Consider the following 24,432-nt stretch of genomic DNA (forward strand, 5'->3'; position numbering starts at 1 on the left):
GGTTGGGGGTTAATGATCCATCCCTTTAGAGTGTAGGATCCCATTCATGTATTTTCAAATATTTGTTGAGCATCTACTACCTGCCAGCCACTGCTCTAAATACTGACAATACAGCAGCAAACAAAACAGACAGAAATCTCTACTCCCTGGGAGCCAGAGACAGCCTGCGGCTATCTGAGGCATTAAAGGCAGACTGACTGAAGGTTCTAAGTTTTGAGCTCAACGAAGATCTAAGTACTCAGAACTCTCTGAGCTTCAAGTTCTAAGAACTCTACAAAGTCCTAAGTTATGAACTCTGTGGGGGTCTTAATAAGTTACTGAGGATGTCATCACAACAGGGGTGATGACAGGGGCCATAGCGGGAGCTCAGGGGCCAGCCTGGGGCTACCCCAAAGGAAACCTCTCATTGCTGAGCCAAGACAGCAATGGTAGTCTCTGAAGGGCAGTGATGGTGAGGAGGTAGGAGAGAACAAAACTGCCCCCCACTCCATTCCAGCCCAATGCACTGGCCCTTCTGAGGCCTGGCTCCTTCAGCCCTCCTGCTCATGTCCAGCTGGAGGCCTGGTGGTCCCTGGTCAGGCCAGGCTGGGGATACAGGCTGAGATCTAACTACCTTCCTCCCAGCTGGGAGCCAGAATAAGGATTTTTTTCCTAGAGTCGGGATGGGTGTGGCTTCTTCTAATAGGTGTCCCTGACTGAAAGAGCAACTGTGACTTTTGTCCTAGAGAGGATGGAGGAGGAAGGCTGCAGCCCATAGCATGTGTCCATGGAAGAGGCAGGAACCCAGGCCTCTGAGTTCCCAGCCAGGCACCCTCTATCACTGCCCCACCCTGGCCAACAGACAGGTGCTCACCCGCCCCACCGTCACGAGGAACGCACACACACTTAAGGCACACACTTCCTCTGCTCCCTCTTCAACAAACATACCCTCCAGACACACCCAGTGAGCCTGTGGGAATGGCGAGCCTATTTGGAGGAAGTGGCAGCTGTGTACACAAAGTGAGAGTGTGGCCCAAGTCTGAAGACTGAAGCATCAGTAACTAACAGGGAGACACCAGCACACCTATCAGCCCCGCCAGGATGGGGCACTATCCCCCAGCCTTCAGGAGACTAAGCAAAGATGGATGGCAAGCAGTGAGGGGGACAGGGAAGCTAGAGGCAAAGGAGACTCAGCAGGTTGAAGGATGGAGTTAGGGATCCAAACTGGCAGCCCGGGAGGCTTTATTCATAATAATTATTTATTCATAATAGCACAAGCCCTGCATCCAGGAGCCTGACCATTTGCAAAAGTGTGGGTTAGATGGAGGAATCTTTGCTTTCGGTCTCAGCTTAAGGAGAGGAACCTGGGCCTCAGCACTCACAGCTCCCGGTCTGGTGAGGGTCTGAAGACCTGGGCCCTTAAGGTCCTTCTAAGTTTGGGGCAGGCTCTGGGGCTAGACTGTTGCCTGATCCCCTCTACACTCCAGTGCAAAATGAGCACTGATCACCTCTGTCCCCCATTCCCAAGAGCCCCGGAGAGACATACAGAGCCATCATCACCCAGAAACACCTATGAGGAGGGCCCAGCCCCAAAGCCAAGCTGCCGTTTGGCAGGAGATTTCTGGGGCCTGGAGGGCCTAAAGCGGGTCCCTGTAATATGGGAAGCAGGAACCCCTCATCGTCTACCACTCCTCTCTCTCCAGCCCTGATCTGGAGCCCAGGGTCGCTCCCCTCTCTCATGATCCTCCCCTCTAGCCCTGTCAGGCCCCAGCCCTGTCCCCAGCCTGCCGCTGTTCCAGAGCCAGCCGGAGGGCATGCCTCAGGGTCTCCGCGTTGTTCAGAACATTGTATCGGCTAAGAGCCACCAGCCGCTCAAACTCCTCGGGCTCATAGGTGAAGTTCATCATGCCATAAGGAGTGTCTGACCCGTTGATGACAAAGTCCCCGCAGGCCTTCTCCTCAGCTGTTTGTCGCTCCATACCTGTGGGTGGGAAGTGGAGTGAAGGCCACACTGGGGGCGCTCTGGGGCTAGGAGCTGCCAGCCCAGAAGCTTCTTCCCTCATGGCCCTAAGAGACCTGGCTGGATCCACATTTCCTGTCTCTCCCGACCATCAGGAGGAGCTGGGCCGGTGTGAATGTTGAGGCCCCGGAAGCAGAGGGCAGCAGTGGCCGGCTCGGGCCCTCCGAGAGGCATGCTTTAGGACACTGTCCCAGAAGTCTGCTCTCAGCACAACACCCCACTACCAGACCCCAGCTCAGGGGCTCCCCTCACCTGGGGCCAGGTGTGTACGGAAGGTCCGGTTGACAAGGGGGAAGTGCAGCACAATGGGTGAGCGGGGGTCCTCAGCCTTGGTAAACAGGTAGCACTCGCGGGGCTCCTCCAAGTCCTCAGGGAGCACCTCAATCCTTGGGAAGGGGATGCCTCGGTCCAGACAGTACTGCTCTGTCATCTGTAAGACCTGGGAGGAAGGCCAGCTTCTGACCCCGCTTCCTACCACCTTTGCTCACGCAGACCCCTGCTTGCTGAATGACTACAGGCAGGTGACCCGGCCTCTCTGAGCCTGTTTCTTTGTTTACAAAGTGAAAACAGACTAACTCTAGTGGGGTGGTTGTGCAGACCAATGATGACGTCCTCACGGTCCTTTCTCCCGTAACCACCTACTGCTTTCCTTCTTCTTCCTCCCTCTTAGGGGCTGATTTCAATGTCACCAGGTGGAGATGGAATGCTTACAGAAGGTCCCATGGGAAGAGGCTTTATCCATTGTCTAATCCCAGGCTCTCCTTAGACCCAGGAGGATAAGGAGGAGAAGGAAGCCAGCAGCCCAACCAGATCCCTCATCCAGATGATGGAACCTGTCCGATACCCCACAGGGCTTGAGGGAGCTGCCACTGGAGGCGCCCCTGGGAAGCTGATGGCTCTGTTGTTACCACAGTAACTAAGGGACAGCAGACCCCAACACAGGTCCAGACAGGAGCCAAGAATGCTTTCAGAAACAGGCAGGGGCCAGAACAGGCTGGAAGACTTCCAAGGACCACCTTTGGCCTCTTCTCCTGAATCCCACTCCATCCCATGGCCTCAGCAATCCCCCTCCTCCAGCTGGGGAGACCAGTATCACTAAAATCTTCACAAGGTACAGGCCCGCAGATTGGAACGCAGGTCCCGCACAAAGGGCAATCCCAAAATGCCCAGGCAGGCCTCCTCCACGGAGAACCTCAATTCCTCCCCACCACACACTTTACCTCAAAAGGGGCTTCCAGGGAGTAGTCAAAGGACAGAATGAGGTCTACCGCTCTCTGGGGCAGCAGGTTCAGGGGGAAGGGAGAGTTGATGGCAAAGCCCCCATCCACCAGGCACAGGCAGTCCCGCATGGGAGTGAGCTGGTTGGGAAAGGCGTCAGGGTGCGTGGCTGCAACAGGGACAGATGCTTGCTTGCTCTTCTCTTCACACTGGGATGACCCCTCTCTGTAGAGATCTCTCCTCCACTGCTTCTGATGGCACCAGAGTCTCCCACCCCAGCCCCTGGCCCTGCCTTCTCGCAGACATCCCAGTCCTTCCCCCTCAGCCACTGGGCAGCAGGAGCCCACAGCCCAGTCCCTAGGGGAAAAGGCAGCGCAGGCCCCAGGCGGCGGGGGCTCCCCACCCAGAGCAGCACCCACCTTTCCAGGCCGTGAACTCCTGGCCAACCACATAGTCTTTGTGTAGGCAGAGGCCCCTGGTGAAATTAAAGTTCTCCGCGGAGGTAAAGCGGGAGGTGAATATGTCCAGCATAGCCTGGGAGAAGGGACCCTGGGGGGTGAAGAGCCTGGTTCGCAGACATGTGGGGTCATGTAGCTGGAGCTTCTGGCAATCATCTAGATGGGGTTGGGAAGGTGAAATACAGTGAGAAGTGGGGCCCTCCTTTGTCCAGTGGCCCTCATAGCTCAGCGGACCCCCTTTATCTCCTCCTCACATTCACCCCTCCTCCCCCCCAGCTCCTAAGCCTCAGACCATTGCTTCCCAGAACCTCTTTTAAATGACCTTTTTCTTTCAGGTTGCCTCTATTTTCAAAGTTGCCTATGGCATTGTATTTATTAAGTGATCCTTTATTTCCCCCTTTCGAAAATGAAATTGAGCATACAACTTCTAATCAGAATTTCACCCATTAAATACCAACTGAGGAGTACCATGTGCTGGGCACTATGTGAGGAATGGGGGATGGGAAGGTGAATAGGGCCCAGCCCCAGCCCCCCAGGGCTCATGGCCTACTTAGGGGAGAGGCACATAAAGAGATCATAAATCGTAACAATGCCTCAAGACAAGGGTAATGATGGAGGGTGTACACAGGGCTACAGGACTCTGGTGGTAAGACCCTCGGTCAGCCTGGAGGGATGGGGGAGAATAGAGAAGCCCCCTGGCAAAATGAGGTCTGAGCTAAATCTTACGAGATGAATAGACATTATCCAGGGAAGAAAGGTGGATAGGGTATTTTGTGCATCAGGGAGCTCACAGGACACTTAAGAAGCAGGCCCAAGAGGAGGCCCAAGGGAACCCCGAGGGGTATGCACTGGGCTGAATCGACATCATTGGAACCCAAGCAGAGAATTCTAAGCTATGGTCTTATCATAGAGCACTCACAATTCCCACTGGCTTTTTTTTTTTTTTAATATATATTTTAAAAGATTTTATTTATTTGTCAGAAAGAGGAAGAGTGTACAAGCAGGGGGAGTGGCAGGCAGGGCAGAAGCGGGCTCCCCACTGAGCAGGAAACCCAACGTGGGACTCGATCCCAAGACCCATGGATCATGACCTGAGCCAAAGGCAGATGTTTAACCAACTGAGCAACCCAGGCATCCCTCCCGCTGGCTTTTCTGACATGGGCCTTCCCCCAGACCCGAAGGCACACTGTATCCGCAGGCCTTAGGGCAGCTGGAGACCCTAAGCTAGAAGTCATCCCCTCAGGACTTCTCTGAACCCAGTGAGACAGCCAATTCCTGCACCATCCCTTCCCTCATCCTCTGAGCCTCAGCCAGGTCCCTGGGGCCAGAAAGAGAAGTGTGGGGAGATCAAGGGTGTCTACCCTTACCTGTGATGTTTACTTTCCCTCTGTGCCCGTCTAGGAAGCTGAGGCCGGAGCCAGCCATCTTCAGGAAGATCTCATCCATGCTGGCTGCAAAGGCACTGCCCCACATACCTAAGGGGAAAGGCGAGGCCCTGGGTCCTCACAGCTGCAGCCCATCTGAGGGCCTAGCCTGGCCCTGCCCTGTCCCCAGCCCTCCAGCCCAGACTCACCCTGTAGGTAGCAGATCCGGGGCTCTTGCCGGGGCTGCAGCAGACGCCCCATGAAGAACTCAGAACCAAAGAGCTCAGTGGGAACATAAGCCCCATACTTGGGGAAGCCGACCTCATAGGGGGTGAACTCACACCACTCTGGGGGCCCAGAGAGAAGGGAATGTTACCCGGGGATTTCCACCAGGACCCCAAGGTTTCCCCTCACACCTGAGTGCCTGAGCAGGAACTAGACTTGCTAAGAGCAGGAGGCAGCAAGCCCACTGGACTCTAGGGCTCATGTCTGCACATTCCTAGCACTGGCCTCTCACGCCCTCTAGCAACCACCGCCTCCACCTTCCCGGTTCCCTGAACCCAGGCACCTGCAAAGTCTTCCCCGCTCATGTTGGTGCGGACATTGATGCTGGCATAGATGGGATAAGGGTTCTGGCCCTGGCTGATGGCCTCCTGCTGGTCAGACAGCCTGGCGGGGTTTTCCTGGCAGGCAGGAAGGGAGGCACTTGGCTTTTGGGGAGTTCCCTTCCCCCATTCCCATGGCCTAAGGCCCGATACCTGCAAGGGACAGCGTGCCCACCAGAGACTGGGGCTGCCAAGGCCAGTGTTCTAGAGATAGCTCTCTGAGGGCCAGGCTTTAGGCTGCAGTGCAGGTAAGGCTACTGTGAGTTTTGTACAATTCCAGGGGCACTGGGAACACTCTCCCCACTTCTTTGCTGTTTCAGAAAGCATATCAGTGAGCTTTTTTAAAGGAAATACTAAAAAAAATCCAGTTTACTTTCTTTAAAAAATAAATCATTCAAAAATATGGATGGATTCTTTTCTTAGACATGAGAAATCACTTGTGATTTATATCCACACACCAGTGGGCCAGACCCCCCCCAGGGCTGAGACCCTCACTCGGCTCTGACTCCTCTCCTCTCCCAGCTCGTGCCAGGCTTGCAGCCCTACCAGCAGCAGGCGGCTTGGCCAGTGGGCAGGAGTGGCAGCCAGCCTAGCCCACAGGTTAGAACATTTTGGATACTTTCAAAACACACGTGTGCTAGTGCTCAAACCCAGACTGACCCCCGTCAGTATCTCCGTAAGTGGAGCCAAGGGCTGAGCGTTTTTGAGAACCTGTGCAGGTAATTCGAATATGCAGACAGACCCGAGAACTGAAGACCCACCTCTCCCTTCCCAGGGGTTAGGGCCAGGAAAGAGGAAGCGTGGTCAGCCTGCCCAGGGGTCTTGCCTCTCATCCTCGGGGAGCTCAGACCTAAGAGCTGGCTTTGAAACCTTCCATCTCAGCCTAGCCACGAAGGCAGAAGGGTGTGCTGGTGGGGCGGGCTGGGAAGGAGCCAGGTATATTTGTTATATGCTCTTCTCTTACCGCCTGGTAGAGGAAATACTCAATGAGGAGACCCCAGAGGTCAATGAGGGAAACACTGTGGCCGCTGCCCTCCAGGCTTGCCAGCTCCTGGGCATAGTACTGTAAACGTTCCGGGGACATTGCCCCCATCTTACTGCTGCAGACCCGAGCCTGGGCACGCTCAATGGGGCCCTGCAGGACCACCTGGGACCAGGCTGGGTCCTGGTACAGTGTGGAGATGCACCTGGATATAGAGAGCACATTAGGGGCAGTGGGGCCAGGAGGCCCAGCAAGGGGAGAGAGTGATGGGTGTGTCTGTGGGTACCCCAAGTCTCCATTCCTTGTACCCACTGCCCTGCCCCACCCACTCAAGGAGGCCTGGGAACGTGGGGCCGTTCTGCCCTTGGAGCCCTTGGAGGCAGGAACCCAGCCCCCTCTCAGGGAATCCACCAGACCACTGGTCACACTCCCGCTCCCTCAGGGCTCTCCTTTACTCTGCCCCCCGCCCCCACCTCACATACCAGGTAGACCCAGAGACCCCACTGAGGTAGGTCACGGTGTCCAGGAGGCCAAGTTCCTGAAGCCCAGCCAGGCTGCCGTACAGGGAAGACATGGCTCGGGTTCCACCTCCAGAGCCCAGCACAGCCACCACAGGCACCTGAGCACAACAATCACAACACTGGCCACCATTGTCCTTTATCGCTTACATGGTCAGACACTGGTCTAAGAGCCTTATATGTCTTCTCTTACTGCCTCCTCACAGCAACCCAGTGGGATCCCCATTTTATCGAGTAGGAAACTGAGGCACAGGATGGTTGACCCAGTCACACATGTGGTAAGTGATGGGCTATGAAACCGAAGCGGTAGGACTCCGGAGGTGGCTCTTAACCATGGCACCAGGAAAATGTGTAACTGGAAGTTGGACTGGATTTCACCCAAAGCCATCAGAGCAGGGTTTCTCAGTCTTGGCATTAATGATCATTTGGGACTGGGTAATTCTTTGTCGCAAGGGGGCTGTCCTGTAGGTTGTAGGATGGTTAGCCGCATTCCAGGCCTTTACTCAGTAGATGCCAGTTGCTTCCTTCTCACCCACTTCTAGTGATGCCCAAAAAGCATGTCTCTAGACAGTGACAAATGTCCTCTGGGTGGGTGGGGGTGAAACGGCCCCCCGGGGAGAACCACTAGGCTGAAATGACAAAGACCACCAACCAGCCTGGACCTGCCCCAAACATGAGAGGCTCCCAGATGTTTCTTCAGCATCAGAGGTGCCTGGTGGGAGCAGACTAGAAGCTTTTTGGCTGCTCAGTTTTTCCACAATGCTTTGGCTCATTCTGCCCCCATACTTTTGGTTCCTCTCCCAGCCCTCCTTTCTTCTGTCTTGAAAGAAATGCTCCATGGCCAGTGCTCAGCAAGTGTACCGTGCCTTCGGAGGGCTGGAGGACACAGAGCTCCCTGAAAGCCAGGTCTGTGCCCTCTTTACCCTCCACCTACAGAGCGGGGAGCGGGCACAGAGCAGGCATTACCAAAGGAACCATCCTGGGCTTGCCTACCTTGTCAGCACCAGGAACGGCTCCAAATCCTGAGCACACTTGCAGCCAGGAGGAAGCCGCCAACTTGTTTCTGATTCGCTAGAGCTCTCTCCCTTGGTACTGCCTTCCCGCCTGCCTCCCAGCCACAGGTTCCCACAGACCCTCCACTTCCAAATCCCTTTGTCTATAGTTACGCACTGAACTGTGCCCCGCCTCTGGAAATGCATGTGTCTGGAACCCCAGGCTGACTTCGTTTGTAGAAAGGGCTTATAAGGCGGTTATTCAGGTTACGTAAGGTCACACCAGTGGGGCTTTTATCTAATGGTACTGGAGTCCTTATAAGAAGAGGAAGAGAGAACTTGCCCCTTACCCTCTGTACATGCTCAGAGTAAGGGCCATGTGAGGACACAGCAAGAAGGTGGCTGTCTACGTGTCAGGAAGAGAAGCCTCACCAGAAACAACCCTGATGGCACCTTAATCTTCAACTTCCAGCCTCCGGGGGAGAAAATAAATGTCTGTTGTCTAAGCCGCCCAGTCTGTGGTGTTCTGTCATGGCCGCCTGAGGGGACTTAAATACCTCTTACTTGGCCAGGGCTGCTTGTCTCTCATTACACATGGGGTCCTGCCTCTCCTGATTTTGCCTATGCACTCAGGTGAGCAGGCCTGCCCCTTCCTCCTCTGTTCCCTGCCCTCCCTGAAGGCTTCCTGTTGCCTCTTGGACACACAGTCCTCTCATGGAAAGGGGCTGGATTTGGTCCTGGTGACCCTGGGGGCCACCTCCTCCGTTTCATACCTGGCCACTATCAGGAGCCTTGCTCAATCCCAGCACTTGCTGCAGGGCCTTAGACACGATTGGCTTCCTCTTGTCCAGAAACTCCTGCTCCCCGTCACACAGGCCAAAGCCAAGGCGCAGGTCAAGGTCTCCAGTGCTGCCTCAGATGGGGGTGGGGGTGGGGTGCTGGGCAACTGTTTACTGGAGGAGAGCCTCAGACCCATTTGTCACATTCCATGGAACCCCTTAGAAAGACCTCACCAGAACCAGACAAGGCCTCTACCACCCAGGCTGAGTCGAGGAGGCAGAAGAGCCCCCCGACTTCCAGCCTAGCCCAAGAGCCTTCCTCCCGAGGCCGGCCTAGCTCACCTCATTTCTGCCTTCATCTGCAGAACCACTGCCTGGTCCTGAAAGAGAAAAGAGCCCTATTGCTGAGTGCCCGGAGTGGGATTCTCCACCGCCCACCCCCCCCCAGCCCCTGTCACTCAGGAGGTTCTGGACCAAACTCCAGGCTGGCCTGATCCTCACCTCCTCCCTCTCAGGCCCCTCCCCCAGCCCTCTTTTGGGGGCCACAGAGCAGGCAGGAGTCCCTCAGGCATCCAGAGAGAGCCTTACCTCCCCCAGGGCCACGAAACGCTGTTCTTCCTGGCCTATGGCCAAAGAAGAGAGCGAGATGCCCCCTTCACCCAGCTGGCTGGTCTGGGTCTCTAGCTCAGCACTTGGGCCACTCTGCAGAGAAGCAAACACCCCTCATGACACTGCATGGCAAAGGAACACATGCCTCCGTGGTGGCCCTGGGACGCCCCCCTAGACCGGACTGATTCTCTTACCCACGCCTTCCCAGACTATGGGCTCACTCACCTCCAGGACTCTGAGCTTCTCCCCCAGCTCCACATCCAGCCTGGAGCTGATCATGGGGTTCACATGAAAGGTGAAGGTGGTTGGGTGGCCTCCTTCTTTGGGGGGCTTCAGGGGCAAGAACTGTGGCTTCTCATAGGCCCCAGGCACTGTCAGCTGAATCTGCCTAGAGCCTGGGAGCAGATGGCCCAGGTGAGGGACCAGATGAAGGGATGAGAATGGGGGGGGTGCTGGTCCATGATGGTAGCACCCTGAAGAGCAACTCCCCTTTCTTTCCTCTTAGAAATGCCAACTCCTCACCCCACTCACTCTCTGCTTCTATGACCCATAGCAAAGGCATCATGAAGGATCCTCAGGGTCCTATAAGCTGCCCGGGTCAGAACTGGGAACCTGGGATGGGGTGGGAGACACACAATGCCTAGAGAAGGGGGAAAGGCAGGGAGGGAGAGAGCTCCCTGCCCAGAGTTTATGGGGCCGAAGATTTTGAGATTATTATATTAAGTATATAAAGTATAATTCTATAATAATTATAATTATCACATATTATACATTAATTAGCAGTCTTCAACTGGCAGTTGCCCCATCTCTTGCCTCCTGTGCTCACCACTGTGGGGAAGTTTTGTGGCCGGGGAGAGAACAAATAGGCAACAAGTTGTCCTGCCCTTTATTTCCATTATAAGATCTTGCAAGAACACAGGGTGTGCAGAGGAGGTGAGAGGAAGAAGTGGGTAAGTAGAGGCTTGGAGAAGCAGGGAGAGCCAGCCTAGGCTGGAAGGAGGTAAAGAGGGAGGCCTATGGGCGCACCCTGTTCCAAGCAGCTTTCTGGGGAGGAGGTAAAACCCCGGAGAGAAATGTGCATGACACTTAGAGGGGACCCCAGACCCTAAACCTGACTTGAGAGTAACAGACACCCAAACAGTCCAAGGTGACAGATGCTTCGGGAACAGAGGTCCACATGGAATCTCTTGCCCGACACACCCTCCTTGGCACTAAATGAGACCTGGAGACGGGACATGCCCCCGGATGGGTGGGAATTAGAGAATATGAGGAAACTGTGGTTTGTGGCTGGAAATGGCTATGTGCTGGTCTGAGGCAGACAGGCCCCCACGCGCCACCCACCTGCGTCTGGTCCTGACTCTCTCACTTTCAGGCTGCGGGACCTTAAGTGGTTTTCTTGTTTGAGCCACAGTTTCGTAAGAGGCTAATAGTTATATTTTACAGGGTTGTTAGGAGAATTAAAGATAAAAGAATGTGACATGCTGAGCACAGTGCCTAGCTCACAGTGAGTGCTGGAACATTACATGGGCTCAGCCTGCGGGCTCAGACTCTCAGCATCTGAGGGGACCTTAGCCGCCCCATAGCCTCTGCTCTGCTCCTGCATCCGGACCCCTCCCCCATCCCGAGTGGCTGCCCCCTGTGGCACACTACATCAGTGGCCGTGGTTCTTTGCTCCTGGAACTCCCACGCTTTGCCATGCGACTTCAGGCTGAGAGGCCAAAACTGAGTTGCTGGGGCTCCGACTTCAGGGTCACAGCCTTGTGACGTGTCTTGGCTTGTAAAATGTCAGTTAGTGGCTGTGATATGACCAAAGGCTTGAGAACCCCCTGCTCATTTGGCTCACTCTCATGCCACTGCTGACACCTTTGGAACACAACTAGCCCATGGGTCACAGAAGGTGGATAGGGACATATGGCACACAGCCAGATCCCTCCTGCCAAGCCCAACCTAGATCAGCCAAGCACCAGCTGACCATCTGACTCAGGGTTGCTTTTGGCAGAGCAGTAATCGAACTGATACAACCTCTATGCATGAACACTTCCAGGGACAGGAAAGTCACTACTTTCAGGAGCAATCCGTTCCACCCTTGGTCTGCTTTGAGTGCTGAAACATATAAGAACTGCCTGCCTTGGACCCACCTTCTAGAATTCAGCAGTCCCCCCACCCCTCAGGAGAGAAGGCAAGCCCCAAAGCCATGGACCACACTCACCATATTCTCGATGTGGGGCTGTGCTGTCTTCCCCAAGGGTGCCCTGGATTCTCAGACAGGGGTGAGCCTGAGGAAAGTAGAGGCTGCTAGGAGCCGACAGTTCACAGGGCCCTCCCTCCACGGGGCCCAGACCAGAGCAGAAGGAGGGGTGTCTGGGGCAGGGCCCAGGTAACAACTTTGCTAGGGCCTGTGCCTTGTGGGTAGGAGTCTTCTGTAACAGCCCCCACCCAGGACTCAGATGAAGTGGCACTTGTGGGAAAGGGGAAGGGAAAGGGGCTTGGACAGCAGTGTCTTCAGCCGTCCCAGCAGCCAAGGGCCCCAGGGCGCAGGGGAGGAAGGAAGGCTTCCAAGCTGTCCACTCTGACTTGAGGGAGCTTCTTGCTCCTGGTCCCTGGAGATGCCTCCCTAGCACATTTCCCCTCTCGGGAGGGTTCAAGTGTCCTTCAGAGGCAAGGGGGCATGATAGGCTCAATTGTGGACTCAGCACAGTCCTTCCCCACCCCCAGCCCTGGACAGCCCCAAGCTCGCCTTCCCTACTCACCACCAGGACCCCATTGGTGATAACTTCAGATGCAGGCACCTGACTGCAAAAGATGAGGGGCTCATGGGACATCTGGCTCCTTGCCAGACAGCTGTTACTCTAATAATGTGACTAAAGCAGCTGGAAGAGCCTGGGGAGCATGGCCAGGTTTGGGGGTAGGAGTGGGCCTGTCGCCAACAGTCAAATGGGTGTCTGGACTAGGACATTTCCTCTCAGGCCAGGCCAGTGCAGAGCCTGGTGATTGACAACAGGAGCTGTCCATGATTCTTGGTGTAAACGGGAGGGCATGGGTGTCACTTGGACTTACCTGTTTTCCAGAACAAATTCCACCTGCAGCTCTTGCGAGTCCTACATGAAAGAAGCAAGGGAGCATTCATTTTCAAGAGCTCTAAAAGTATCGGAGACCGTCCCGGCCTCCTACCCTGCTCAGCTCCAGGGACTAGAAGAGGTGACGATTATCGTGGCTTCTCACGGGCATAGGAAGGAGAACATCTCCATGAGGGGCTTCATGCCTTTAGGACTGTGTGCTGGACCCTCAGTGGGTTTGGCAGTGGCCAAGACAGACAAAATGCTCTGCCCTCAAGGAGCTCACATGTTGGCTCCATTAAGGGAAAAAATATATGAGGGGAAGCCTTTGTAGGGTCAGTGGTATAGGACAGAGGAGGGTCTGTCTTGGAGGCCTGGCCTGTTCTGACCAGGAGCCGTCACCTCAATACCCTGTGCCAGACTTCCTCTCTTTGAGTTCAGTTCGTTGCTGGCACAGGTTGTAGGGGGCAGGGGGGACTCACCTGATGGTTGAGTAGGAAGGTGTGTCTGTATGGTTGGCCAAGCTTGAGGCTCCTCAAGTCAAACAGTAGCAGGGAGAGCTGGTCACTGTCCAGGACATCCTTATCATAGAGGGTGAGCTCCAGAACATTCTGGGAATGGCAGGTGAGAGGTGGGAGCCTGAGGCAGGGCGGGAAGGCAGACAGCCCTCTCCCTCCCCTGGAGGAGGTCTCTCCCTCCACTGCCTGGGCGCTTTGCTGGTCCTCACTTTCACAGCACCGTGGATCCGGTAATGGAAGGTCTCATCCCACTTGGGATCACTGCAGTTGGCCACCATTCTTGTCTGGGTGGGGCTAGAGGACGCAGTGGGCAGGCACAGTTGCACATAGCAATCAGCTTTGGACACTGCAGGTGGGATGGGGGAGGGGTCTTCAGCATCTAGCTTTTTTTTTTTTTTTAAGATTTTATTTATTTATTTGACAGAGAGAAATCACAAGTAGGCAGAGAGGCAGGCAGAGAGAGAGGAGGAAGCAGGCTCCCCACTGAGCAGAAAGCCCGATGTGGGTGGGGCTCGAACCCAGGACCTGGGATCATGACCTGAGCCGAAGGCAGCGGCTTAACCCACTGAGCCACCCAGGTGCCCCTAGCGTCTAGCTTTTATTGCTGGAAGGGTTCCCTGGAGGAGGCTGGGGCAAGAGGGGAAGGAGCCAATGGGGGAGAGGAGGCTGCCTGTGTGGGATGAGGAGACGTGGGGAGAGCCAATGTCCTTAACTCCATCTGGACCACTTACAATTGAAGGCTGTAGTAGCCAGTTAGAAGACCACATGGCCGCACAGACTGTTGAGTAATCAATCCCCTGAAAGGACCTGATTAGGGCAACAAAGTCCCTTTCTATGGTGAGCATTGGCGTGAAAAGCAGCTGGAGAACAGACTTTGATTTCTGACAACAGCAGCCTCACATGCTCACCCAGGCTGCACTGCTCTACTTGTTAGACTCGAGGAGGAGTCAGAGGTCTGCACAAGTCTCCCGTCCAGCCCCTGCCTGCCTGCCCTGGAGCTCCCTCACTGGGAGGGCTCTCTCCCTCCAAGGCCAACACTAGCTACCCCTCTCCAAATACACAAATACACACACACACACACACACACACACACACACACCCCCACCACCACCACCACCACCACCACCACCACCCCCCCTTAAGCCAGCTCCTGCTGGGCTCTGGGGGAAGCCCCAGGAAAAGGAAGGGGAGAAAGGGTGGAATTAGGCATCACTCACGTAGATCTGTGCCCTGGATATTTCTGGCCCTCAGCACCTTCACCTGGAGGTCATAGTATGGGTGGGTTTCCCGCTGAAACAATAGAACTCTGGAACTCAGTTCTGGGAAGCCAGGTAGGGGGCCTGATCACCTCCCTGCGGTGGTACCCAGCTCAGGCTTCCCTCATCCCCTCACAGAGCAGCAGCCTGGCCTGGGGTCACAGAAGTCACTGTGCCTGGGACCAGAGAGGACTTGGGACACTGGGAGTTCAACAAGTCGTTGATGAGCCTGGACTTTGAAATCAGTCAGGCTGGGTTCAAATCTAAGCTCCACCATGGCTTAGCTGAATGGCCTTGGGCAAATAGCTTGATTTCCTCAAGCTTCATTTGCCCCATCTATATGCAGGGGTTTATAATCTCATAGGGTTGTGCTGACTTTTAAATGAGAAGTTCTATAAAGTGGCTGGTATTAGTGCTTAATACATGTAGCTACTGTTACTAATTACGGTTGTGACGCACCACCGCAAATGGGCAGCTCTCCTCACTTTCCTGCCCCGGCCAAGAGCTTGGGAGCCTAAGTGAGAGCTAGAGTATTAGACCTCAGAGATTAAAGATTAGAAGAGAAAGTGGTGATCAACCCCACCCACCAGGACACTGACAAAGGCCACACCCCCTAGGAGGCGGCAGGTGAAGGGAAACCAGGTGTCACCCAACTTGTACTGGTCTGGTGAGTCCTGAAGGAGACAACAGCTTGGGCCCAAGAGAGGTTAACAACAGACCACACTCTCCTGGGAGTGAGGCTACCCCTCAAAATCCCAGGAAGCCCCTTCCCCCTATCCCCTTGGGGCACTCTAAGCCAACCTGGGGCATTCTGGGCAAAGTCAACAGCTGCAAGCATCATAGGACCTCACCCTCCATTCCTAATTTCGGGGAAGGAGTATCATTTCCAAAAGGCAAGGTTTTGGCCAACCTTTTTAATTTAAACTCCACCAGGCTGGCCAGAGCCAGTGGGTCCCAGCCTAGATCAGAAGCCAATCCCAGGCTGGCCTCAGTCTTCACAGGGCTTCTGCAGTCCACGCTTCCCAGGCAAGACCAGGTAACTTACCTGACACTGGCTCCACTGAGGTCCCCTCCTCCCTCTCATGCGCAGCAGCACTGCCCCCAGGAGGGGCAGCCCCTTGCCTGCCAGCCACCTTGGCCCAAGGTGCATGGCCAGGCAGCACAGTTCTCAGTTGGAAGCCCTGCGTGCTTTCCAGAGCCACCCTACTCTCCTCTGGCTACACGCACTGCTAGCTCAGGTCTGACAGGAAACGTCCAGGTGGGGAGGGTGGAGCTGGCTACTCTCCTGAGGACTCAGGGTTGGGTGGCCTGCTGGGGCTGAAGGTGGGGTTTGGTGTGCTCCAGGAAGTGATTGGAAGTGACAATTCCCTCAAGCAAAAGACAGCTCAGTCCTCCTCCGAGAGGCTGAGGAACTGGGACTCTGATTCCCAACCCTAGCTCCTGGTTATCCTCCGGCTGCTTATGGAAAATAGATATCTGAGCCTCACCCCCTAGATGATTAGACTTCGTGGGCGTGGCTAGAACCCAGGTGTTATGACTTCCAACAAGCCTTCTAGACAATGCTGACACAGCAGGTGTGAGGAGGGGATGGAAGGGGATGGAAGATGCTGCAACAGGGCCTTGTCTCCTCCGGCTAGTCCTGAAACCATCTGCCCTTCAAGTCCCACCTTGCCCACAGCTCTTAAGCAGAAACATGGACATCTCTGATTCAGTTTTATCTAGACCCAAGTGTGTTTCTCATCTCTTGTGACCTCCCTCATTTATTCATCAAACACTGACAGTCTGCTGTGTGCCAGACTTACACTAGGCCTTGCAACCAAAGGGGAGGAGGATCCATCTGTATCCTGAGGAAATTCACAGCCTCATGACTCTGTGTCACTTTTGCCCAGGGCCCTCTTCCTGGATCGGCGGATGTGCCTGGATGGTCCAGGTAAACAAGTAGGGATATCATCAGGTGGTATCAATACAGACTGCTAAAAAGCGGGCCTGCCTCTCCTTATGCTACTGGAGATAAGGCTTTAGAGAGTCCTCTTTTGATCATCGTAAGCCTTAGGCTAGAGATGGTACGTGACTGTCTGTGAACCACAGCGGTCTGGATGGCCGAGAAAGGCAGTTTCCAGAAGAAAAGATCTCTGGGGCAGGGAACTGTTGGGAGATAATTTCTGTTCGTCAACCAAGACTTAGTCATCTCCACTCTCCTCCCCCAGGCCTGAGGTGGAGACTAAAGAAAAACAACATCCAAAAAAAGAGGTGATTCAACTCCAGAATGAACCCTGTCCGCACGTTGAGATGAGAACCTGCTAGAAAAGAAGAGGATGACTGCCACTGGCTGGGCCCCAAGGGGAGGGCCTATTTCTGCTTAACTAGGAACACAGAGCCAAGACCTGTGCCGGGGTCTCAGAGATGCCGAGTGCCAGCGCACTGGTGTTACCTACACATGGTGTGTGCAGGCTCCATGCTGGAGGGGCCCGAGTGGGAGCACGGACTTGGCTGCGGCACACACAGCCATCTGGCATCCCAAGCTCTGTGCTGTACGATACCGTCTCCTGGAAGTCACATGCCCTGTGCCTCTGAAGAAAACTCAGGATGACCACAGATGGCTAAAGAGGGGGACACAGAAGGACCAGACTGCCTTTCTCTGGTGCTGGCCAAAATGGACCAACCTTCTCAAACATACTTGGGTCCTTCAATCCCACCAATTCCATACCTTTCATGACTCTCCCAGTCCCTAGGAGCTGCAGGAAGAGGCAGGAGGCCGTCATATGTGAAGTGCAGGGGGTAAGAGTTGGGACTAGCTGGAGGTGGTCTGTGTCCAGCAGAACCTGGTGAGGCTGGAAATGTTCCATGTCCGCACTGTCCCACTATGGGCAGCCAGCCACACTAGCTGTGCTGAATGGCACAGATCAAGACGTAGAGAACAGAAGTGTCATTCTGACTTCTTTATCATTAATTGGCTTATTCTTATCAATTCTTAGCTAAATTGCTCTCTCCTCATTGTTATTTCCATCCAACTTCACAGAAAAGGGTGGGGAGAGACTCAAATAGGCTGTTGTCTTACTTTATGACATTTATTACGAGATCCTCATGAGTCATTACAGAGCTTTTGTCTCTCATACCTCCACAGAGGGCAAACGGAGGGAAGGAAGAACGGAGTTTGGGAAAATGGGGTTATGTATTCCAGAAGGAGGAAAACACACATTCTTTATTCTATTGCTTCAAACAGATGTGCCACACAAGTTGTGAGGATGGAAGATACAAACACAGCAAGCCAGGGAGACAGGGCTGGTGGGGTGGGGCGGGTTTCCGCGGCACCGAGGGAGGGTTGGTCCGATGACTTTTGTGCTGCTTCCAGTGGAAGCTCCTTCCAGCTGGTGCCAACAGGTCCAAGGGCAGCATGGCTTCTCATAGGTTGGTATGGCCAGGTGGGACATGGCTCTTCCGAAGCATTGCTCTGCCTCCAAACCTGAGCAGAGTCCCTGCCTGCATGAGTGATGCTGAGGGCACGCACTCTGTACTTCAGACTCTCTGTGGGCACTGTGCCTGGGAGGAGCCGAGTCTACAACACCCCCCGCGCAGCCTCCAACACACCCGCAACATGGTGTGGTGCTGCAGTTTAAGAAGAACCATGGCCTGTCAAGGCCAGGAGCCGAAAACACTGTCAGGGCCGGGCACCATCACCCACCCTTCCCACCATTAGAAACACAGCAGCATCAAGACTGAGTCTGCAAGACCCCAGGGAGGACAGGGGGCAGGGCCTGCGCTCCCGTAGGTCTTCTGCCTGTCATGCTGGACACTCCTTCTGGGTGCGTCCAGTGCCTGGGCAGGGAAGGGGGGTTTTCTGCCCCTTACAAGTGCTCCAGGGATCTGGCAGTGAGTTCCTTCACAAACCCGTGCGCTGCAGCCGTGGCCACCTCCCACTGCCATTGCCACACACCTCACCAGCACGCCCACCTCCCGTCCCTGTCAGCTCCTGATCTGATCGCTCCTATGTGTGACAGAGACTCACCTACCTACAAAAGGCCAGCGTAGTCCTCCAACCCCTGCAAAATGAAGCTGCCTTAGAAGGACAGCCAGGCCAACTGTGAGGCGAGCAGATGACACTAGCTGTGAAGGGAAAGATGCCAAAGCACAAAGCACTGTGCTCACAGAGACCAAGCCACCCTACCCTGGGCAGCTGCTGGGTGACCCAGGAGCAGGTGTGTCTGCACAGGTCTGCCTCAGAGGTCATATAGCCGTCCTCAGAGCCACCGTCACACTCGCCCCAGGGGACGGAGGACGATGCTCTCCTAAGCTTCCAGGCACAGAGCTCTCAGTCCAAGGAGGACCTATTTACAACACACCTGACCATCAGTTTTATCAGCGTATCCTGGAAACCGAGACTTCCCCTCACCTCTCATTTACCTTGCTTATATGTCAACTATTCCCGGTGTGGGGAAAATGGGAGACAAAGCCTGGTGGGGGGCAGTGAAGGGAGAGACTGAGGAAGAAAATCAACAGTGAGGAAGAAAGGGAGACTGAACAGGACATGACGAGCGGGCAGGACTCAGGGAACGGGCAGGACTCAGGGAACGGGGGACGTGTGACCATGGAGAAATGACTGTCATCACTTAGAGAGCCAGGGCCGGCCCGTGTGGTGAGAGGAGCTCTAGGACGGCTCTCCTCCCAGGTGCCAGGCCACTGCGCAGGGGCCTCAGCACCAAGGCCTGCACGTGTCTCCATAGAAAACTGCATAAACAATCTCGCGGTTACAGACACTTGAGACACTTTCTTTGTTCAGGTGATTGGTGTGCAAAGGCAGGACAATGCCCTTCCCCACCTCCTCCCGTCCAAGCAGGTAGTAAATTCTTGGAAACCGCCTGCAACGCAAATGGTATATAAGGTGTAGCTAATCTCTTTTTCTATCAAAAAGCTGGTAACACCAGACCGCAAGTCTGATTAAATTCAGAGATGTTCCACGGCTCAAGATAGCCAGGAGTGTCCAAATGGGGAGACAGCTGGTGGTGGAAACAGCCCCCCATTCCTAAGGCCGGTGCTCTTTCCCCACTCTGGGATAGCCAACTGTCCGTATGAAGAGTCCCTGGCATGCTGGGCTCAGGTGTCAGCCGGGTTGACCTCTTTGGAACAGAAGTAGTGCACAACCACTCCGTTGGGGTATCTTGCAAATGCGCTGTAGAAAGGAAAACAGCTCAGGGGAGAAGACCACTTCTGGAAAAGGTGCCTTACTCGGGGGCCCTCCCAAAAGTGACCCACCCTAACCACAAGGGACGGCACACCCCTAGGGTCTTCTGAATTTACACAGCCACCATCTCCGTCAAATAACCAAACAGAGCACGAGCTCCATGAAGTCTGAAGGCATGGGAATGCTTCTTCTTAAGTCATCACTGTGAAATACATGGAAGATGGAGATGGTTCTGCTCATTAGAGCAAGTTTTAGATGACTTCAAACAACAGACAGCAGGTTAGGTCTTTCTAAAGAAAAAGATTCTTCCACTCATGTAAGAAAAGGGACAAAGTGCCCTGCTTTGCAAGCAAGGAGACAGACTGGAGTATATGCACCAAACAGAATGATGCCGGCCCAGGATTTTACTCAAGTCATGAGGCAGCAGATGGAAAGATCTTTTTCTTCCTTCACAGGCACACCCCAAAAGATAAGAACTTTCTCCCACATACAACTCATACACACCCACTGGTTACATCACAACGTCTAGGTGCCAGAAGGTAAGGGTTCTACAGGCATGAAGTCAAGAGCCCTGTGCCATATGCTGCATGTCTTTAAATCTCCAAAGCTAACCCGCAATACACAACAGGACGGCTCTCTGGAAGCTCAAGAAGTAACAGTGGCTGAGACAGCCAAGAGCCATGCTTTCCCCATCAGCTAAGGGCAGAAATCCATCCTGCGTGGGACCCACACACAGCTGTGAAGGAGGCTCACCTGTTCCCGATCTTCTTCTTACACACCATGCAGACCTTCTCCTCTGTGATGATGCACTTCACCTGCTGATGTAAAATCCGCTCTTCCTGGACCTGTGAGAGGAGAGTGACTGGGACAGAAGCCCCAGCGTCCAGCACACAGAACCGAAGGCAGAGGCTGGTGTTGCCTCATCCCCCAGCCCCCACAGACACCTCTAATGGAAACACTTGCAAGCAACTGTCAAGTTGCTTATGACATCAGTTTGAGCTACAGCATTAAAGGAACACAAAGCTCTGCTTTTGCCTCTGGGGAATATGTGGTAACTGTCTCAGACTAAAGAAGTACAACCCCACCCTAGTCTGGAAGGTTCATACCCTCAGAAATTCTGCATGGAGAAGGTTCTTGAGCACTTGATTGAACCGTTTTTTTTGTGCATTTTCTTCCAAGACCTTTTCCAGAAAGATGCGTATATCATTAATCTGAGTGTTTGCTGGTAGAAGGTTGATGGCCTAGGGACAGGAACAGAGATGGGAACAGCGTGAGACAGAACAAAAGTGAGCCTGAGGAGAAGTCTGAAGCCACACAGCTCTCCAACCTCAGTCCCTTTCTCTGTCCTGTCCTCTCTTGAGTGTGCCCCCAAGTGCCTCTCATCTCCCCAGAAGAGCTCCTGACCTTAGTGGTGTCCAGCTTGCTGTGGTGCAGCTCGAGGACCTGCAGGGCTGCCTGGAGGTTGGCTTGTGGCTCCAGCAATTCCAGCTTGATCGGTCCCAGGCAGTGCACACTGGGGGGCGACAGGTACATCCGGAGCAGGGATAGATATACCTGTCTCACACAAGTCACATACATCAGGCTGGTGGTAAGCCTTCCAGAACCCCCCAGCATGACCACACCTAAAAATAAGAGGGGTTGGGCTCTAGTAAGAGCTGCCCTGGAGCCTATAAAATTCATCATTTGTCACATTTTAAAAGCTCTTGGTAAAGTCAGTCAACTGAAGAGGTAAAAAAATTAAGGGCTGTTTTTCATGAGAGAAAGAAAAAAAACAACCCCAAATGCCTTGCATTTATTAAGCATCATACTACTGACAAAACACCAATACTGCAAAATGACTCAAAAAGATCCCTCCCAGAAATCTGGCTTTGAGGCTGTGACCCTATCCCATCTTGGCAGACGAGGCTTAACCTGAAATGAGACACCATCTTTCTTACTGGGGCCAGTAACACAGCACTCAACACTCCGGGCTGGCTAATTCTTCTTTGAGGGTGGCCCGTGCACTGCTTAGCAGCGACTCCAGCCTCTACCGCCTAGATTCCAGTTATCCCCACGCCCCAGGCATGAGAGTCAAAAGCGTGTCCAGACACGGACAAATCCATGTGCACTCTAGACAGAGCACAAAAGTGCACCTCCTCGCAACTGTCGGGCCTTATTATACAAGCTGGGACTCTTCCGAAAGCGAAGGGTGTTAGGGACACTACTAACCATCACAGTAAGCCAGAACCATCCCGAGCAAACCAGGATGTACGGTCATCCTGCCTCTCCTCAATACACACGTGCAGAATCAGGGATCTCAGCCACTCCTACCAGGGTCCCCTGTGACCACCCCCGAGGGGGTGGGCTGTGCTGTGAGGGACAATGGAAAGTGCACACGCTCCCTGGGGCCAGTGTCACTACTTACATCTTTGTTGCCATCTCTGTTTTGGTCGTAATGCTTGTGGCAGTACCTGAAAGGGAGAAAGTGGTGAGACGAGGCCAGAGCAGCCACATGGAGAGAGGTCATCGATTCAGCCTGCAGGAGCAGCCTCATGATGGCGCCACAACTGGGGGCCAGCAGGGGAGGCAGAGTGGAGGGGAGGCAGCTTGCTCTCCCGCCTCTCCTCCCTCTGTGGGGCCTGCTGTCGCTCACTGGGCGGTGTGATGGTGGTGGGGTGGGGGGGTGGGAAGGGGGGGAGAAACGTACTCCTCGGCCATCTTTGTGTCCTTCAGGATGTGCACGTAGATGAAGAGCGCTTGCTCATGCTTCCCCATGCGGCCCAGCAGCAGTGCCCGCTCTTCTAAGAGGCCTGGGAGAAGAAGGAGCGTGAGTAACCTTCACCACCACTGCGTAGGCACAGGCCGGGAAGCTAAGCTGTTACACAACTGTGTGAAAGTATTTGTATTACTTGGGGTTTTTTTCAAGGAGAAAACTGCTAAAATTAGAAATGGGCGAAGGGAGCTATTTTAGAAAGTACTTTATCCTATCTTTTTTGTGATCACTTCTAAACTGGCTAAGAACTCTCATCCAAAGACCAAGTGCATAATAAGCACCCACAAGGCGCCAAGCACTCCCGCTAAGGAAAGCATTTGAAAACATTTGGTCTCTGCTCTCCCGGAGCTCATCCATCACACAAATGTGTGTCTTTTTCAGACAAACGATGCCAGATTACAAATATTGCTAAATAATGAACTTGCCCAAGAACATGTGCTGATGCAGGAAACAGGTCTCAACCTGGCCAGCAACTGCCAAGTGGTTCACACCCAAAAGAGACTTCTTAGTCACGGTACAATAGTGAGTCTTCAGATGGCACAGAACTGCAGCCCTGGCCTGAAACACGGGGCTTTCTCCAGCCCTGACTTGTGGGAAGAGTAGGGAACTGGGGAAAAGGGTAGGATGAGTTTTTGCATTACCTTCTGCTGAAGTGGCTTCTGGCCATGAACCAGACACTCACCATCAAAAGGAAAGTCACAGATGAGCCGGCCTGGATCATAGTAGCCCGAAATTTCCAAGAACATAAGGAGCTTCCGTCGGTATTCTCCCAGCTCACCCTCTTCCTCTCCAGCAGGGACGGGAGTTTTGCCTTGAAAGGAAACCAAGCTCAGTATGAAAGGCTGCTGCTGGACGGCAATATGGGGTCATCAAGACAAACGAAAGGGATGGGGTTCATGATATCACCACAGTGATCAGAAAGGGCCCCCAAAGTGGGTTTTAGCTGGACTTTTCTTAGTTTATGGTCCCTGCACGACCCCCAAAACATCGGCTTGAGATACGAAGAAAAACAAGCTGCACAAACGCTCCTGTAAGCAAACCTGTTTCTTATCAGCACAGCTGCCATCTTACAGACAAATCTGTTCCTTCCCCCTCCCCTACGGACGATGCTCAGAGATGCCCAGATCCAGACAAGAGCTCTTGAGTCTCCTGTGCTGGCTCACTTAGCTGCCCTGGCGCCTCTGAGGAACTTCCCACCCACCTGGGCCCCGCAGAGGAGAGTAAGTTCTGCTTCCCTATGCCACATGGCACCCTCGGGTCCCAGGTCACCTCTAAGGCCCAGGGCCACTTGGCTTTCTACAAGAACTGGTACCTGCAGGGAAGGACAGGAGATATTCCTTCATCAGACCTTGCACCTTCTCACAGTACAGCTGGATCAGGCAGTTGTGGAACCGAGAGCCTGTCTCCTCCCAAACGTGGATGACATGTTCCTGAGGCAAGACATGGGTCTACCTGGTACCCTCTATGCTGTGACCCAGCTCTGTCTCCCTGTCTCCCTCACATTTTTAAGGCCCCAGAGGTCCCATCAGACGGTCTCCTAATGAAGCGATAGCTCTTTTAAAACCACCAGGCAATCTTGGACTACAACCCAGAAACATCAGGGATTGTTTTCTTTTCTTTTTTTTAAAAGATTTTATTTATTTATTTGAGAGAGAGCGCATAAGAGGGGTTGAGGGGCAGAGGGAGAAGGAGAAGCACACTCCCCACTGAGCAGGGAGCCCGAGGGACCCTGGATCATTACTTGAGCTGAAGGCAGATGCTTAATTGACTGAGCCACCCAGGCGCCCCATGGATTATTTTCTTGATTTGTAGTCTAAGCTCCTTTATTAACTTTGTCCCATAATCCTCTAAACTCTCACATCTGCCCATGCAATTACAGTTACATAGTTGCATTCTGCTACTTAAAACCAATTTGGTTGTCCTATGGTCCTGGCTGAATCAATGGCCATACAAACATGGCTTTGAGATGTTTTTCTCAAACGCCATTCTCTTCTATCCCTCTGTACTTTATCTAGATTTAGAAGGCATTCATCAAAAGTATCACTTCCAGGTTGATCTACCAAGATCTTTCTTCAGAGGAGGCAGAAATAATCTTCCTTAAATTTCTACCAGTCCCCAGATGACATAAACCCCATTCTGAATTGCCC

General features: G+C 53.8%; 2 protein-coding genes across 2 annotated transcripts in view; both read right to left on the bottom strand.

Annotated features, from left to right (window-relative positions):
- Positions 1-1,199: 1,199 nt before the first annotated feature.
- PLA2G4F (phospholipase A2 group IVF) lies at positions 1,200-15,623 on the bottom strand. The gene is made up of 20 exons (XM_047739025.1): positions 15,400-15,623; positions 14,316-14,388; positions 13,308-13,444; positions 13,063-13,191; positions 12,582-12,622; positions 12,275-12,317; positions 11,734-11,800; positions 9,750-9,919; positions 9,504-9,617; positions 9,258-9,295; positions 8,910-9,045; positions 7,109-7,245; positions 6,609-6,831; positions 5,608-5,722; positions 5,249-5,386; positions 5,043-5,150; positions 3,637-3,831; positions 3,220-3,386; positions 2,252-2,438; positions 1,200-1,960 (listed from the first exon to the last, which is right to left on the bottom strand). The coding sequence occupies exons 1-20, from the start codon at positions 15,502-15,504 to the stop codon at positions 1,740-1,742; spliced, it is 2,544 nt and encodes an 847-aa protein (XP_047594981.1). The 5' UTR covers positions 15,505-15,623; the 3' UTR covers positions 1,200-1,739.
- Positions 15,624-17,408: 1,785 nt separating this feature from the next.
- VPS39 (VPS39 subunit of HOPS complex) overlaps positions 17,409-24,432 on the bottom strand; it is a 46,434-nt gene continuing 39,410 nt past the window's right edge. Inside the window, exons 18-25 of the mRNA XM_047737462.1 lie at positions 23,598-23,715; positions 22,968-23,096; positions 22,220-22,322; positions 21,938-21,983; positions 20,938-21,087; positions 20,640-20,774; positions 20,287-20,378; positions 17,409-19,521 (exon numbers count right to left, since the gene is read on the bottom strand). Of these exons, the coding sequence (XP_047593418.1) occupies positions 19,446-19,521; positions 20,287-20,378; positions 20,640-20,774; positions 20,938-21,087; positions 21,938-21,983; positions 22,220-22,322; positions 22,968-23,096; positions 23,598-23,715 (849 nt within the window). The 3' untranslated portion in view covers positions 17,409-19,445. The remainder of the gene's footprint in view (positions 19,522-20,286; positions 20,379-20,639; positions 20,775-20,937; positions 21,088-21,937; positions 21,984-22,219; positions 22,323-22,967; positions 23,097-23,597; positions 23,716-24,432) is intronic.

Source organism: Lutra lutra, chromosome 7 (assembly GCF_902655055.1).
Source record: "Lutra lutra chromosome 7, mLutLut1.2, whole genome shotgun sequence".
Lineage (NCBI taxonomy): Eukaryota > Metazoa > Chordata > Mammalia > Carnivora > Mustelidae > Lutra > Lutra lutra.